The 17,877-nt window shown below is 44.2% G+C and overlaps 1 protein-coding gene across 8 annotated transcripts in view; it reads left to right on the forward strand.

The window, feature by feature from the left end:
- The window catches only part of MYBPC1 (myosin binding protein C, slow type), a 134,945-nt gene extending 119,700 nt beyond the window's left edge, over positions 1 to 15,245 (forward strand). For 7 of the 8 annotated variants that reach the window (XM_015422091.1, XM_015422097.1, XM_015422092.1 and 4 more), the window contains 6 exons: positions 2,407 to 2,566; positions 3,771 to 3,907; positions 5,227 to 5,413; positions 9,126 to 9,184; positions 10,380 to 10,419; positions 14,525 to 15,245. In XM_015422091.1, the coding sequence (XP_015277577.1) occupies positions 2,407 to 2,566; positions 3,771 to 3,907; positions 5,227 to 5,413; positions 9,126 to 9,184; positions 10,380 to 10,400 (564 nt within the window). In that variant the 3' untranslated portion in view covers positions 10,401 to 10,419; positions 14,525 to 15,245. The remainder of the gene's footprint in view (positions 1 to 2,406; positions 2,567 to 3,770; positions 3,908 to 5,226; positions 5,414 to 9,125; positions 9,185 to 10,379; positions 10,420 to 14,524) is intronic. The other variant, XM_015422094.1, reaches the window with a different exon arrangement.
- The last annotated feature ends 2,632 nt before the right edge of the window (positions 15,246 to 17,877 follow it).

A 17,877-nucleotide genomic window follows, 5' to 3' on the forward strand; every position in this document is an offset into this window, starting at 1 on the left:
ACTGTTCCTCTGAGAAAAATTGTCACCAGGGTTCTTATTAGGCACAATATGGAGAAAGAATAAGTACAATATGGGAATCTGCATTATTTACCCTACCATTTTTTCCCTACCAATGCTAGTTGGGGAAGGGGGACTTATTTCTCCAGGGGAAAGACCTGAAGTTGCCCTCTACTGAATGAGACCCTTTTGGTCTGTCAAGCTCAGGTCCCTGCCACACGGCAGGGAAAACACCGGTCAAAGTGCGGCTAATTAGAGCCGCACCAAAATAGAGACGCTGCGGGCGGGATCCCATGGATCCTGTGAGCTGCGCGCCGTTGCTCCCCGGCACGATCAGATGCCGGGGAGGAAGAGACGAGTGGGAGGGGGAGGCTGCCGAACTGCGCATGTGTGAGCATGCACAGTTCGCCCGGGGGCCGGGGATGCGCCGGCGGCAAGACGCGCCGGCGATCCCACGGCCAGCCGTGATGCGGACCTACCGGATGAACCACCTAGGTAGGTGGTTCATGTTTGCTGCGGGGCTGTCGGGGGAAGGGCCGGATTGGGAACGGGCCTGCAACACTTCCCAGATGTTGTGGTGGGATCGCGCCCGTTTGCTGCGCCCCCGATCCGGCCCACTCCCGACCCAAAACCCCTCGTGAGAACAGGGCCTCAGTCTTGCTTGCTCAGAGTGGCAGCTGCTCACCCAGGTCTCAAGGGAAGGCCAAAGTGGTGTAGTGGTTAAGAGCGGTGGCCTCTAGAGAACCAGATTGATTCTCCACTCCTCCGCATGAAGCCTGCTGGGTGACCTTGGGCTAGTCAGAGTTCTTTCAGAACTATCTGAGCCCCACCTACCTCACAAGGTGATTGTTGTGAGGAGAGTAAGGGAAGGAGATTGTAAACTACTTTGAGACTCCTTAAGGTAGAGAAAAGCAAGGTATTTAAAAAACTTACTTTCTCATTACCTGATCCTTTTTTAAAAAACACCTGGAAATGACCCTGGGACCTTCTGCGTGCAAAGCAGATGTTCATATGCTTTACCACTGAGCTACAGCCCCTCCCCATAAACAAAAATCTACGTCACGAGGACCATGGGTCCATATCATATACATGCACACAGACCTGCTTTTTAATGTTAAAGAAACATTTTTAATGTTAAAGAAACATTGCAAGAGCCAGTTATGGATCTCAGATAGTGTAGTTTGACCCTTGGCAGCCAAAGGATGACTCTGGCACAATTCAGAAAGAAACTGCCAGCTTACACTCTCCCTCTCCCTCCTCCCCTCTCTCATACAACTTCCTTTCCAGTCTCCTATTAAGCATGGCCAGGGCTCTTTTTGTAGAAAAAGCCCAGCAGGAACTCATTAGCATAATAGGCCACACCCAACAGCAAAACTCATTAGCATATTAGGCCACACCCCTGACAGCACCGCTCATTAGCACATTAGGCCACACCCCCGTGTCACCAGAAGTGTGGTCATCCAGCCACACCCACCTTTCGCTTTTTATTCTGCTTACTTTGTTTGTTGTCAAAACCCAGGGCTTTTTTTATAGCAGGAACTCCTTTGCATGTTAGGCCACACACCCTGAATGTAGCCAGTCCTAATGAGTTTCTGCTGTTGGGTGTGGCCTATCATGCTAATGAGTTGAATGAATGAATGAATTTTATTGTCACAGCGCATAGCCAGCAATATAAAACCTTAAAAAAATAAATTACAATAACCGGATGATAAAACTACCGAAAATACAACAGGGTTAAAAAGAGGCAACATTTGTACAATCGTTTTGATCACTAAAACCAAGCTTAAGAATACGCTGCAATAAAATGCAGTTAAATGCTAATGAGTTCCTGCTGGGCGTGGCCAACTCGGGAGCCAGCCGGAACCCCATTCCTGTGCGTTCCTGCCCAAAAATAGCCCTGAGCATGACTAACCACAGTTTGTGCAGATGTCTGTATTAGCAAACTTTGGGTAGCATTTTCTTTCTATGCCAGAATGAAGCCTTCTTAAAACCATGATTTCTTAATTTGAGTTTGAATGGTTTGAAATGTAAACCATAGCTTGCTAATTAGGATGTCAGGGCAAGCTGTAAATTAGGAAACCGGAAGGGAAGCTGCACACAAGAAAGTGGGGAAGAGGACACAGGTCTGCTCTGCGGCTGATTGCCTATCCTTCCAAGCACAGTTTGGAGAATCATCAGAATGGAGCCGCTCTGTACATATTGAGTGAATACACTTAACGTTACGAAACTCTTTTCTTTATTGCTGCCTCATATCTTTGAAGTCTGACCCCAGTCTTCCCCATAAAGGTCCTTAAACTCTTTACTGTTTATTTTCTTGGTTGCCTTTCCATGGGTGGTATTTCTAAAAAGTCAGTTGCCTGTTCGCTGACTACACTGTAGGAAACTTAAACCACGGTTTGTGTCTTGCAGGAATGGTTCACTGTAATCGAACACTACCACCGAACCAGTGCTACCATTACAGAACTGGTCATCGGCAACGAGTACTACTTCCGGATCTTCTCTGAAAATATGTGTGGTCTCAGCCAGGATGCGACAATGACAACAGAGAGTGCTGTGATTGCAAAGGATGGTTAGCCAATTCAGTGTAAAAATATGGTGCCACGGGCCAAAACGGATGGATTCTGGGAGATCTGTGAACAGATTTGTCCCAGCATTTTATTTAAAGGGCAATAGTAATCATGTGAGGGTCCTTATTCAGGCTGAGGCTGAGGGGCAGAGGGGGAACAAAATTAATCATGCAGCAGCTGTAGACAACCTGTCCATTTTCTCTTGTCAACCCTGATTCTTCTGGGACTTGTCTTTTTGATAAGTGATTGTAGAACTGCCTGTCACTGTGCATTACGCAAAACCCATCCAGTCCTCAAAGCCTATAAACTACTTAGTATCCTATTTTGAGAACACTAGGAAGACTTAACCAGCGCTGTATGTGCAAGGGCAGTTTTTATCCCATGTTAGTCACACTGAGTGCCAAAATAACTCCGGACAATATATTTGTCACTGCCTTTGTCGAAAGATCTGCTTGGCCGGCTCTCACTTCATGCAGAACCAGCAGATTCTCAGTCTATTTTTCAAAGTATTTTGCAGGCAGCAAAACAAGGATTCTAAATGGGGAAGGTCTCTGCTGAGCAGCAGAGTATCTGCTTTATATGCACAAGGGCCAAGGGCCAGGCCTCAGTAGGTCCAGTAAGAAGGATCAGGCAGTAAGAGGTGTGAAACATCTTGAGCTGAGAGCAGCTGCCAGTCAAAATAGACAATACTGACCTTGATAGACCAGTGGTCTGGATCAGTTTAAGGCATCTTTGTAGAATCATATAGTTGGAGGGTACCTCAAGGGTCATCTAGTCCAACCCCCTGCACAATGCAGGAAATTCACAACTACCTCCCCCCACACTCCCAGTGACCCCTGCTCCATGCCCAGAAGATGGCAAAAAGAACCCTCCAGGATCCTTGGTATAACTGGCCTGGAAAAAAATTGCTTCCTGACCTCAAAGCAGCGATTGGCATTTTCCTGGGCGTGTAAGAAAAGGCCACGAGAACTAAACACTGATGTAACCCTTCCTGGCCTCCCTTCTCATGATCTGTCTAAGTTCACAGAATCAGCATTTGCTGTCAGATGGCCATCTAGCCTCTGTTTAAAAACCTCCAAAGAAGGAGAGGCCATTGATGCAGGTGTTTATGTATGTCACCACCCACCCACCCACTCACCCACCCACCCACTCACTCACTCACTCACTCCCAGCAGCAGTTCCTAAACTTCTGGGTCTCTTTTATAGGTAAAGTCTACAAAAATCCAGTTTATGAGGACTTCAATTTCACTGAGCCACCAATGTTTACTCAGCCTTTAGTTAACACATATGCTGTATCTGGTTACAATGCAACTTTGAACTGCAGTGTCCGAGGAAACCCTAAGGTAAGGTGACTTTCCCCAGAATAATGTCAAATGGCAGAGAAAAATATCTTGACTCTCTTTTGAATGTGATCATGTATTTCTTTATCTGCAAAAGAGAACAGATCTTAGGATAAAGGGTGGCGTATGAAGCCCTGAGTACTCCCTTTATTGTAGAGCTAAACAGACAGTATTCTCACCACTACCCAACTGCATTTTTTTAGGGTTGACAAAAAGCATCCTGAAAATAAAACGCCCTGTCTCTTTAATACAGGCTTAATTGCTTTTTTTTTAAAACCAGGTGATGTTATTTACCTCCATGCCATGAAAAGTTTCAGCTGCCCATTTCCACGCATTGAGCCTCTATTAAAGGGAAAGGACCATTTTTTCCTCTCCAGAGTATTGGCAACCCTAAGGGTTCTCCATATTCCTGTCTTGTGCAGTTCACTCAGCCCCTTCCTTGGACCATCGGGATATACTTAGTTTTGCCAGTTTGTGCACTGCTACTGCTCTGTTGTTGTTTTTCTGAGCCTGACACTCTGAGGTTCCATGGAGACAGTGATGGGAGAACTTTCCTTGACTGGTTTCTGTGTGTCAGGCTGTTGTTAAAGGTATACGCTTCATTTCATATAGGCACAATCATTTGAAGCAAGTTTTAACCTGTGTAATGAGAGGGACATGCCCTGATTTGGATCTTTTAGATCTGGGAAGCTAAGCAGGGTTGATCCTGGTCAGTATTTGGATGGGAGACCACCAAGGAATACCAGGGTTGCTGTGCAGAGGCAGGCAATGGCAGACCACCTATGAACATATCTTGCCTTAAAAACCTCATGGGGTCACCATCAATGTTCCCTCTAAGCTGTGGAGTCTTGTGAACAGAAATCCTACTTTGTGAGCTACTGGCCTTAAAGTTGTGAGCCAGCGATTTGGCTACTGCATAAATTAGTTTGCTCTGGAGCCATCCTTCCTGAGCGAAGACAAAAATGTGTGAACTGGAGGCTGAAAAACTGTGAGCTAGCTCACACTAACTCAGCTTAGAGGGAACACTGGTCACCATAAATCAGCTGTGACTTGATAGCCAGGAAAAAAAGTGAGAGGGAGTCCTTTGAGAGGGCAGGGAATTGAAATCCTGCCTCAGTGGAGGAGTATTGAGCTACACTCAGAATCCGCCTAGAATTTATGATTCTCTGCTTCTTTTGAAGAAAGGGTCTTTTGGGGCTTAACATTCATGGAAATGAGCGATCCAAACTGCTTACCTGCTACAAATGTCTAATATAATTGAAAACTGCAAAAAGGGAATTTAGCATTTCCTTTCATACCTCTCGTGTGTGTTTTCCATGCAGCCCAAGATAACATGGATGAAGAACAAAATAATCATCATGAATGACCCACGGTACAGAATGTTCAGTAACCAGGGTGTGTGCTCCTTGGAGATACGCAAACCAAACCCGTACGATGGAGGCACGTACACTTGCAAGGCCGTCAACTCACTTGGTGAGGCAGAAGTTGAGTGCAAATTGGAAGTGAAAGGTAAGGTTGTCTCACCTAGATCCAATAGTTCTTATACAGCTTGAGTCACATATTCATGGCTAGAAAAAATATACAGGGGAGACAGCTATTACTTCTTTGATATCTGCGATCATTGAGCTACATGTTGCTACATGGGGGGAGAGTCACAAGAAAACAGTTGCTGGTGACTTACTGATCACATGGAAAATATTATCAAAATGCTGATGAAATATGTAGGCATTTCTTGGAGCTGCAAAACATTTTTTAAGATCAACAGTACTCCTCAATGATGCTATGAAGAGTTCAATGTGATATTTGAATAAGGCAAAGCAATAAAGGGATGATGTCAGTTGCATGAAGTCCAATGTACAATAGAAAAGAAAACTATAACTTGATCTTTACTGTCTCAATACATTTTATACTTGTGTTGACCTCAGTAGGAATACTTTAATTTTAGTGCAGCATGCATGTTCAGACACAGACATATGGACTCTAGATTTGTATTACACTGTTGTATAGCCAGCTACTGGGTACCTTGCTGTGCTTTTACGATGGAGAAGCGAGCTCTAGGTATCAAAAAAGGATTTTCCTTTTTTTCTTCAAAACTACAAAAAAAGTATAATAGAAATATATGAAATACGTATACCAGTTCTGAAACTAAATATGATCACATTTGCAAAGCTTAAAACTCATTTATATCAATCAGTCAAATGTTTAAATATCAGTAATTTTGTTTATATAAAAAGCTAACACTATTTCGGTAGATTTATGACATCTAGTATGAAAGAAAATTTCTTTCAGTATATCTGTAGATCAGAAAAGGAGCTTAATTTAGTGGTGAATAGTCTGAAAGCGTGGGGTTGGATCCTCTGACTCTTTTCTACTAAAGCCAAACCACACATTACAACATATGTCAGTCCACCACAGGGACTTGCAACCATATTGCAGCTGTGAGTTCCCAGTGAGAACTCCATTTGAAAGTGCCTCAGTGGCCAGATGTGGATCAAGACCACATAGTGAGAGGAGGGGGCTCCTACCTTCCCTCCATGCTATTTTCTCAAGCTGAAACAAGGTCAGCAGATGTTCTTTGCCCCACTGGGGAGCTCTGCTTATACAGAACACTTCTGTGTTCAGCCCCCAAATGAGGCAAATAACATCCCCCAGTACCATTTTGGTTTGGGAAAGCAGCATGAGTGGCAAAAGCAAGCACACACACACACACACCATGGTTCTGATTCAAATCAGGCTGTTGCAGCACTTTTAAATGAGTTCCCACCAGGAACCTGCAGCTGCAATATGGTTGTGAGTTTCCATGGTGGACTCACATATGTTGTGATGTGTAGTGTGGCTCTCAGACTTCCTTCAACAGAGAAAGACTTTCTGCAATCCGAATGGCTGTTTTTGTTGGAGAAAAGTCTTTCTCTGTTGGAGGCACACCTGGTAAAAGGGTGTCATAGGATTCAACACAGTGAAAAGGAGTTGTGGGATCCAGCCCTGTATTTATTTTAAGTTATACTATTAAAGATCAAATGTGTCATTCACTGGTAATATAAACAAGTTTCATTTATGTATTGTGTTATTTGGATATTGCAGTCCTACTGGCTTTGGACTGTAATTAACTGTCTTATTCATCTTGTCCAGCAGTGCAAATAGGATAGAGATTAACCATGTCACAAAATGTCTGTCTTTGTACATTATCGATCTATCATTGTACATTAAACATGTAGATGATTATAATATCTGACAAAATAAATTAATACCCTTTTCAGTACTTGGAAGTGATCCCCCATTCCAGGTAAAACTCACTTTGCCACTCCACGGGAGCAAAAATTAGCTGCTGAAAAGCCATTTCACTTATTTTTAGGCCTTAAGGGTCAGGTTAGACTAAGCCTGTTGTCATAAGTCTAAGCTCCACCGTCTTAATTCTCACCCCGCTGAGTCACCTTTCTGGAATCCCATTTGTAATGTCTTGCTCCCTACACCAGGTAAAAATTCCAGTACAGGAAGATTTTCATGTCTCCAGTAACTCCTACATTATTAGCTCTAAAAATCTATAGACTCATAGCTTTTCATTCATGTTATGCACTTAAATGTATAACAGAGTATTCTTCTTCTTGATACACCAGCCTCCCTTGTTTTTTAATGTTTAGAGGCACTGAACACATGAATTTAGTTTTGCTTCGCAACAGGCAAAAAGAAAAAAATTCTTGTGAATATCTCAACTCTGAGTTGTGTGCCCCCCCCCTTTATGGTCTCTCCCACCTGCCCTCCTGTTGGTATTTGACACTGTGCTTTGTCAGCCCAAGACACCAGCCCTCTTACTTACTGGTTGGTTCACAAACCCATCCCTGAGTCAGTTGATCAACATTCATTCCTGACAAATTGAGTGAGCATGGAGATGCTTTCCTCATAACCAGCAGTCCCAGAGGTCTCTCTGACTCAACAGTGGTTTTTTTACAGTGGCAGTGTCAATGGGTTTGACTCCTATGGCTCTGAAAATAATGAGCTGCAGTAACACTGAATTATGTATCCACTTGTACTGTCCACTTGTACTGTCTATGTTTAAACAAATTCTCATTGGTGGGTGCATTCCCCTACCACTGCCACTATTGGGTTACTTACCAGTACTAGAAGAATTGCTTACTCAGCCTTTCTTTATTTGCTTCTGCTGCTGATTATATCTTTTAAAGACTTCTGGACAGGGGTCATTTCGTAGAAAAAGAGCTAGGAGGACTCATTAGCATAACTCATTAGCATATGCCACACCCCCTGACATCACCGGAAGTGTGTCCTCCCCACAGCCGGCGGCGACCTCCAGCGGGCACCAGCAGGGAGCTCCAGGCCCCGCCCTCCCGCACCTCACCCGGGGGGGATGGCGTCCCCCCGCGTCCCCCCCCAAATGACCCCTGCTTCTGGAGGACATATATTATCATCACTGGCACTTATCTGCACCAGTTGCAGTTTGAGATTCCTTGAGCTCCTTCTTGTCCTAGGAGTAACATGAAAAATGTTCCTGCTTTACACAGGGAAAGCATCAATGTTGTTCCAGCCCACGATTCAGTCTTCACTCCAGTTCCCCTGGAGTCTGCACGACTCAGTTCCCCTGGAGAAAATGGATGCTTTGGAGGGTGGGCTCTGTGGCATTGTTCCCCAGTCCCCACCGAGGTCCCCGTCCTCCCCAGGCTCCATCTCCAAATATCCAGGAGTTTCCCAGCCTGGATCTGGCAACCCTACCTGCCTATCCCCCATTGGTGGCCAGGAGGGCCTGGAAACCATAGCTGGAGCTAACCCATTATGTTTGTCTAGTTTTGTTTGTTTTTGCAAAAGCCGTTTTTGGCAGCTGAAAGAACTAAGAAATCTCATTGAAATTAATGAAGAAAGCTGCAGTTGATTCAAGAAGGTTCTGAAATGACCAAGGAGATTTGGACCATTCCTCAAGCCTGCACATGGCTAGCCAATTATTCCTGCCATTGGAAGATGACTACTCCAGATGATGGTCTGAGGACTGTAACCTAAGAAATGGGGCTGTTGTGTTGCTATTGTGACATCACTGATTATGCTCTACTATGTGAATCTAGATTTAATTATATTTTTGATTGTCAGAAAAGCTGCTAAGAAAAGTATCATGGGTATTAACATTTTATTTTTTAAAAAAAACTTAAATTGTTCAAGAGTAAATGCAAAATAATTTCAACTGAGATTAAATACTGGTACAAATATTCTAATTCTGCAGTGATATATCATGGAGTAATTACCCCAGGAGAACCAATCTTCTTGGCGGGGCAGAAACAGGTTTCTAAAAGCGTATTCCACTAGGCCTTACCTTCCATTTCATTCCTCTCTTCTCACATAGAATGTGTTTGCATGAGAAGTGTGTTTTTCATATTTGCTCTTAGAGTATATGGTTGCTCTATGCCATACTTGCTGTGGCATGAGCAAAGAAGGCCAAATTAATCAAGAACCTAGGAACTAACATTCAGTTTAGCAAAGATTTAGGCATGAACATCTATTGTGTCTGTGTAGTTATACATCCAAGTTCTAAAATAATTGGCTTAAGCATCAAGTAGCATTATCAGTCTGAATTGGGCCTATCTGAACATTCAGAAGGATTGGAACCTTCTTAGAATCAATAATGAATGTTGACCTTCTGAACATGTTATCAATTTTTTTTTAAAAGACAGAAATGAACACACAGGTTGGTGGTAATCATATTTACAATCCTGAAACTAAATCTTTTAAAGGAAAAACTGTAATAATATATACTAATTCTTCTGCCTAGCGTGAGTATTTCTTTTTAAGGCTACTGCTTACTGTCCCTGAAATGCACACAGAATATATATTAGTTCTTAAATAATATGGGTCTTGTTTGCAAAAGTATACAGGACTAATAGCATAGTCCAATGCAGAGTTACTCCAGTTGAAGCCCATTGAAATAAACAGGACCCTGGAGAAACTCTGTAGAGAACTGCCACAGCACCTCACGTAACCTATAATCTGTGTCGTTATACTTGATAATTTTGCCTTTTCGTTTCAGCATATATATGTATATCTATTTGTGTGGCTTTTTTACGGCACTGAGAAACACCTAGCATCTCTCACTCTCTCACTATATAGATAGATATATATACATATACATATATATGCTTTAGTTTAGTTGGAAATTTTGGTTCAGGGTTAGTGGCACAATCTGATTGGCTCCACGGCGTCCTCTGGATTAGCTGCCAGAGCCAATCATTTGTGTTTTGTGCATAATTAATAAAGCTTCATGTATTAATGATGATGTTGAAGTGGTGCTAGACTTCCCCTCCTTTGCCTATTTGACTTTCCATTTGCTTTGTTCCCTCTTTTTCTCTCTCACATGTTTTACATGACTAAGGATTAAAACATCATCTTATCATAATTGTGAACATAATTTCACTCAGCGAGTTCAGTACTTCTGTGTTAGCGAGTTAAGTGCTTACAACTTCTCTCTCTCTCTTTCCCTTAGTTGCGCAGTAAGGATTTTTGAATGTATAATGTCATCTAAGGTAAGCTTTCATATGGTCCCTGCATATGAAGCTTATGTCTGTTGTCACGTCATACAAAGCCTACTGACGTATGGCATAATTTTCATTACGTCACTTAATGAAAATGAGGCTATCAAAACCAACGATTGTAATAAACTGACTTTATATTACTGCGCTCTTAATTAACCAACTACTGCTGAATAAGTGCTTGTGATAGCAAATTCCCTGCAGCGATGCAACTACTTATTAACTGCATATATAAATGCTTTGGCAGGACATGATAAAGCACAAGCCAGGTTAACAGCTTATTCTACATAAATAAACACGCCCAGTTATCAGAGCACTTGAGCATCTAGTTATTTGCCTCTAGGTCCAGACGCCTAAAGAAATGATGCTATTGATACCAATTGTTACCTAATTTTACTTGAAAAGTGAATGATTTTGGTAAAAAAAAATGCACTGTAGTAAATTTAAAGAATGCTTTAAAAGCATGCCAGTCCCCCCCCCCCCATGTCTGTCTTCTACGTTCACTGAAGGTTAAGAATGCATAGTGCAAGAGATCATTAAAAAAAACTTCAATGACATGCCTTAGCTTCCTTGATTCAAATAAGCCATGTGGCTTTAGCTGGATAGAGGAGATGGCACAGAAATGCCATTTGCATTTGCTTAAACTTGGAAAACTTCCACTCTGAAGGGTCAATGGTAAATGACTCCTTGGTCAAGCAAAACGTGTACAGGAAGCAGTTCATCTTTGAAAGGTCCTTGTGTTTTAGATTCATAGTACTGTACATGAAAACACCTAAAGGTAAGTTTTTGTTTATCAGTGCTCATGCTTGCAAGAAATGGTGGCAATTCTAAGAAGCTTGGTTTTATAGCAGGAATTCTCCAATTTTTACCCCATGACAAGATCCAGAAAACCAAGGGAATCACGGTTTTGAATTTAGAATTCAGGTCGTATAATGAAGACCCATGCATATAACCCCTCTGCCTCATGGGGCCTCAGTATGCTTTACAGACATTCTAGGGAATCAAGAAACTGTTCAAAAAGGGAGAAAGATGATTAAACCCCAAAACTGTTTGCAGTCATGGGCAAGCAGTCTGGGATCTGTTTCTAAGTGACTGGAACAGCACTAATAACTGGTTCCCCATAGTGCCATCCCACACCAACAGTGACAATATCTGTGTGCAGGAAACTTTCAAGATGGGTTGGTCACTGTCGCCTCTCCGCATGGTTAGGTGGCACTGTTACAGGTATTAATTGCTGAATGTATTTTGGGATGTGACCATCTAGAGCAGGGGTCCCCAACCTTTCTGAGCCTATGGGCACATTTGAAATTCTAACACAGGGTGGTAGGCGCAAGCACAAAATGGCTGCCATGCAAGATGGAGCCCCACACATACGTACACAGAGGAAGCACAAGTGAAGGGGGAAAGGGGAGTAATTTACCAAAAATACAATGGGAAAGAAGAGAGAGATAGAATAGAACCAATAGAACCTGCCACTGAAACAATGAAACAGCCAGTCATATCGCCAGTGGCCAATCAAGAAGCTGTACTGGGTAGGGTTGCCGAGTGAAATGTTCTCACCGGTGAAAATACCATAGAGTTTTCCCTCCGACGATCGGGGCCATGCCCCCAACGTGATTGACATGGTTGCGTCACCTCTGGTGACGCAGCCACGCTGGGCTTCAGGGGGCGGAGTTCCCCCCGGGGCCCGATTCTGTGGCGGCGGAAATCAGGCCTCCGAAGCGGGGGTTTACCCGCCACCCGCCCCCACTTGGCAGCCCTAGTACTGGGCAGGAGCCCCACATGCCCCCACCCACTTTCTCAAAACAGTGGGTGGCGGGAAAGCTGTCGGTGGACACCATGGCACCCACGGGCACCACAGTGGGGACCCCTGGTCTAGAGGCTTCAAATGTGCCATTCTGCTGTTATAAAATAGGTCCTCCTTTCTCTTGGTCTAATCATGACCCTCACTGGGAGAATTCAGGGAGAAGTGCAAGGCTTCACTTCGCTATGAATCCATCCCTCTAGGGAGGCAAGCCTTATTTTGAGAAGCACTGGCCTTCTTGCACCTAAGTGTGGGGAAAACACGCGGCCCCCAAATCCCATTTGTGTAATCTACGGGTGGTGCCACGCTTCTAGCACAGCAATTATGTATTGAATTCCAGTCTTGAGGAAATGGGAACATCGGCAAGAAGCATACTAAATGAAGGAATTAGCATAGTTATTACTGTTACTGGTAGTCATCACTGGTACATCATCTCTATTAAACACATTGACTTGGGAAATAAGTACTACCTTCTGGGGGCCTATGAGAAACGTAAGAGAACAACTGGGAACCCACCCACCACCTCCCTAGCTCCACTCTTTCAGGCTTCTATGAGTTCTCAGGTGGCTGAGCAGGCTAATATCCCGGCTGTGACCAGGGGTCATTTCGTAGAAAAAGAGCTAGGGGAACTCATTAGCATAACTCATTAGCATATGCCACACCCCCTGACATCAGGGGCCCGGCGGTGGACCTGCAAGGCCAGTGGGAGTGCGAGGAAGCCCCGCCAAGGCCCTCCCTGGCCCCGGGCAGGAAGGGGTGGGGAGAGGCGGGGAGGAAGCAACTTACCCTCCCTCTTCTCCTGCCTCCTCCTGGCTGAATGAGGGCTGGAAGCGGGGCGGCCAGAAGCAGGGGGCGGGGCTTTGTCATGTGCCCCGCCCCCCATACCTCACCCGGGGGAACTGCGTTCCCCTGCGTTCCCCCCCCCAATGACCTCTGGCTGTGACTATCGTGATCTGTTCTCTGTCCCACTGCAAGTATTCGTCATATAGATCTGTGGCATCATCCTACATATGTTCACTCACATTCCCATAAGGAAGGTGGAAAGGGAGACTTATTTTTGAAATATTTATACCCTTGCCACTCCCTTGCAGCTCAAGGTGGCCTCTAATTCCAAACTGATACAATATAATAAACCCCATTAAGCCCAAGAGGGAAAGATGTGGTAGGCATATTTTAATAAATTAAAAATTACCTGCTCTCCTTCAGAAAATGCCTGCAGCTTAGATGCCTCATAATTTATCTATTTACGTTATTTGTCATCCACCTTTCTCATAGGGACTCAAGGTGGATTACACATAGTCAGCCAGTTCAATCAACAAAATGGGACATTCAGTAACCAGTGCATTAGGATGTTAGAAGTCTGGAACCACCAGAAAACGGAAGCATAATATAAATATTAACAAAACACATTAAGTGGTACAGAAATTACATAATAGGATCCTATTTACAATAAGCTGTACACACCAGTATAGACCACAATCTCTATAATCATTTATCCAAGCAAGTTTGTAAAACCATTTTGTACAGTGCAACCCTGCCCTTTGCACAGAAAAGCCCTCTTGGGATAGTTCAATTTTGTATAGTTTGCGGAAGGCCAGGAGAATGGGTGGTTGCCTGACCTTCTTGGACAAGCCATTTCATAGGGCAAGAGCCTTAGCCTTAGTATATAAATAGCCTTAGTAAATAAAATGGCATTACAGCACCCCCTGAAAACTTTACATCCTCTAGCAGCCTGTTCCACAAAGTGGGAGCCCCTGCTGAATATGGAATGGGCTCTGGTAATCTACCATGGAGGCAATTCCAAGCAGGGGAACAGCTGGAACGACTCACCCCCCCGATAAGTACTTGTAGATCTTTGGCTAAGACAAGTATCCTCCACCATGAGGTGACCATTTCTGGGAACAGCCCCAGGGCGACCATAACTTCTGCTCTGATTCTTCTTTGTCCTTTGGACTTCACCATTTCGGCGATAAATAGAACATAAGAATTCCTGATGGCCGTGCTCCTCAAAGAGACTATTAAGAACATAAGAGAAGCTAATGGTGGATCAGGCCAATGGCCCATCCAGTCTAACACTGTCACACAGTGGCCAAAAATACCAGGTGCCTCACATAAAAAAGAAATCACGGCTGCAATTCAACCTATTCATACAGTTGTTTTGTTGAAATCATGCCATATTCCACCCATCCCATTACATGTGTTTAGAAACAGGGGTTCTTTATAGTTGGCACTCAGGTCTGAAAAACACCTTTCATCTTGGTCACTTTAACTATTGTTTCCATTCCTTGTCCATAGGTGGGGTCTCGTTCTTCCGACTGCTAATGCAAGGAGTGCCCCCACATATCATTGATGCCTACCTGCAGGAAATACAAGCAGGCAACCCGGAGAAGTAGAGTCTGGCCACAGTGTGTCTCCACCACTGCATTGGATTCCCAGCATTCAGTGCTGCAGCGTTTTAGCTCTTAGGACAGCACTCCTACAGCATGGTCCGATTGATTGCCCCTCCCCTCTTCCTGCTGCCGCTGGAACGAAAAATTCACGCATGGATTTGCTTTTTGGGGGGTTGAAATAAGTTGACGCTTACACGCATTTTGTAACGTCCCACATCGTTGTGTGCGTGGTTTTTTTTTTTTAAATTTGTAATGCCAAAAAGAAAGCAAAAAAAAAGCTAAGCAATACGCATGGGAGCTTTTAGTTTGTACGCTATATGGCTACATAGATTTTATTTGTCAAAGTGAGGAGCAGGTACTGCTCAACCCAGTGGCAATGCAGGCAAGCCTTGATATACATACCTCTTTTGATAAACAGTGGATCTAACACTTGTCATAGGCTGCTACAAAGGGACAGTTTTTAACACAGGCGATTTACAGCATTTAACATATATTTCGGCTGAACGTATCTTCGGTTAGAAAGGTTCTTGCATCCTGTCGCTCATTGGGGAATCCCGTTTCTCTTGGCTACTATTAAGACGTTTTACGTAATGTACAATAAAGCTGAAGTGATTAAGACCTAAAAAGATGTTTTGGATCATTGCACTTGCTATAGGTTGGGCCACTATTTTGTCCTTCTTGCTTCTGTGCCTGTAACTGCATCTAAGTGCTGGGTTTTGCAGGCACATTGTTGGTCCAAGAGTGTAGCTGGTCATAAACAGGGATGGAAATGGCAATACAGCAACTTTTGTGTGCTGGAAGAGGCACCAACAGATAGTGGTGAAATACCGCATTACAAACTGTAGAGTCATTGGGCTTTTCTGCATGCTTGACTTGCTCCTGCTCTTCTTGGCAGTCGATCCACAAGCAATGGAATCAGTCTGGGCATCGTTCTTCCACACCTCTGCCCTTCCTCTGCATTTTCACAGCTGTGGAGTCAGTTTATTTTCTTCCGCACACTCCTTAAATAATGAGGATTTTCAAGGGAGGGTGCTGTCATCATTGGTGGTATCATCACAGCATCTTGCCTTTTTTAAAAAATGGCACTAAAATACCAATATATTGCTACAGCGTTGTACCAATAGTCTCAGCAGGTTCATGCTTACTTGCATTACTGTTTGTTCAACCAACATCATGTACAGGAAACAATTAAAATATTAATGGAGTTTAGAGATCTGTCAAGCTATCGCTACTATCAAATATTTTCTGACCTCCTGTCGGGTTCCACAGCAAGTAACTCTTCATACACGTTTCTCCTGAAGCGTTATGTTTATTAGTATACAAGGCTGGTACGATGTCTACAGGATCATTGTTAGGAATAACTAGAAGGCGGGAACATCCTGCTGGGCAAGGCCATTAGCTAAGCAAATGAACTTCGAGCGCACGCGTGGGAAACCTCCCGGCGGGATATTACATAATGAGCGGGAGAGTCCCATGGTTTCCTGAGAGCAGAAAAATTCACACTGAAGGTGGATCCCAAGGTCCCCCTAATACACAAGGCCAGACTGATAACAACGTCTAGTTCCCACGGCTCCCTGGCATGTTTACAGCAAGGTGCTGAGCTGCAAGCAAAGCGGGGAAGAGGGAAGGGAAACAACACAGATATGGCAGCTAGCTGACACCTGCAAAGTCATTTGTTGTTCAATTAGCAACCACAAAATATTGGCCTCTACAGAAACAATATTGTGTCCAATTAAATAAAACTCAGGTTCTCTGAATTCCCAGCATTTTTTTAAGCCTCTATGTTCCGTCTGATGCTGAGTCAAACAGCACGGACAGATTCAACGCATGGCCAGATTCAAAGTAGAATTAAAATCATTTTTATTATTAAGTTCCACATGCATTCATAAGAGTTCTTACTCAGATCTTTGTAATCTAATTCGGTTCACTGGCTCATGGTGAAAAGGATTGCGTGTCCCCAACTCCTTGCCGTTAAAAGAGAACAAAGAAAAAGGGGAAGAGAGCTATAAAACTCAAACATCCTCCCGCCTCTGTGTGGAGGAAATGACTGTTAATCAGCCAGTCAGGGATGCATTGGGATGCCTAACTAAAGACTACAATTCCCAGGGGCAAACTGCTCTTAAAGATACATGGCAGTTCTACTTAACTACAGTTAAATGCTGATTGGGGCAGCACACTCCCCGCCTGGAATCCTACAGGTTCCACTACCCACATGCATTGCTAACAAGCCTTACATCTATAACTATGCATAATTGGCATGCTACACTGCTAACTATGTTCTATACAAAATAAGACATGCAAAACTTGAGTCTTCAATCTTCGAGTTCTTCTTTGGTGCAGAGCAGGACCACCTCTGGGATTGGCATGGTGAAAGTCTTGGTCAGCCAGGGGCGGTCCTGTGGGCCATCCCGTGCGACGACTCTGACATCAATCTTGCGGACGAGTCCATCTTTGCCAGGCGAGGCCCCACAAGTCCTATGGGCCACGAGTTGCGGGGTGCATCTTTCTCCCTCAGCAACACAACATCTCCTTCCTGCAGGTTAGGCTTGTCCTCTTCCCATTTGCGTCAACTCTGTAAAGTTGGAAGATATTCTTGCTTCCAGCGCTTCCAGAAGGTATTCGCTAGGAGTTGAACTTGCCTCCACTGTTGTTTGAACAAGTCTTTGGCCGCGAAGGTCCCTTGAGGTGCTGGCCATTCGCCTGTCTTTAGTGTCAGCAAAGTTGCTGGTGTCAGGATAGTTGGGTTCTCAGTATCTGAGGACACTGGAACTAGAGGTCTTGCGTTGATGATGGCAGAGACTTCCGCTAGGAGAGTAGACAATGTCTCGTGCGTGAGGGAAGGTGTTCCTGCCAGCATGGAATCTAGAATCCTGCGTGTGATGCCTATCATGCGCTCCTACGCTCCTCCCATGTGTGAGGCGTGGGGAGGATTGAATATCCATGTACAATTCTGGGCGCTCAGATAATCGCTGAGCGCGGGATCAAGATCGGTGCTCGTGTTGATTCCTTGCTCCCTGCATGCTCCAACAAAGTTCGTGCCACAGTCTGACCGGAGAAGCTTGACAGGACCACGTATGGGGAGGAATCTCCTAAGGGCATTTATGAAGCTGGAGGTATCCATGGACTCGATTACCTCGATATGAACAGCTCTAATACTCAAGCACGTGAAGAGCACAGCCCAATGCTTGCTGTTTGCCTGCCCTCCTCTTGTTCTGCGTGTCACCACGCTCCAGGGTCCAAACACGTCGAGACCTACAT

Source organism: Gekko japonicus, unplaced genomic scaffold (genome assembly GCF_001447785.1).
Source record: "Gekko japonicus isolate JY-2015 unplaced genomic scaffold, Gekko_japonicus_V1.1 scaffold280, whole genome shotgun sequence".
NCBI lineage: Eukaryota > Metazoa > Chordata > Lepidosauria > Squamata > Gekkonidae > Gekko > Gekko japonicus.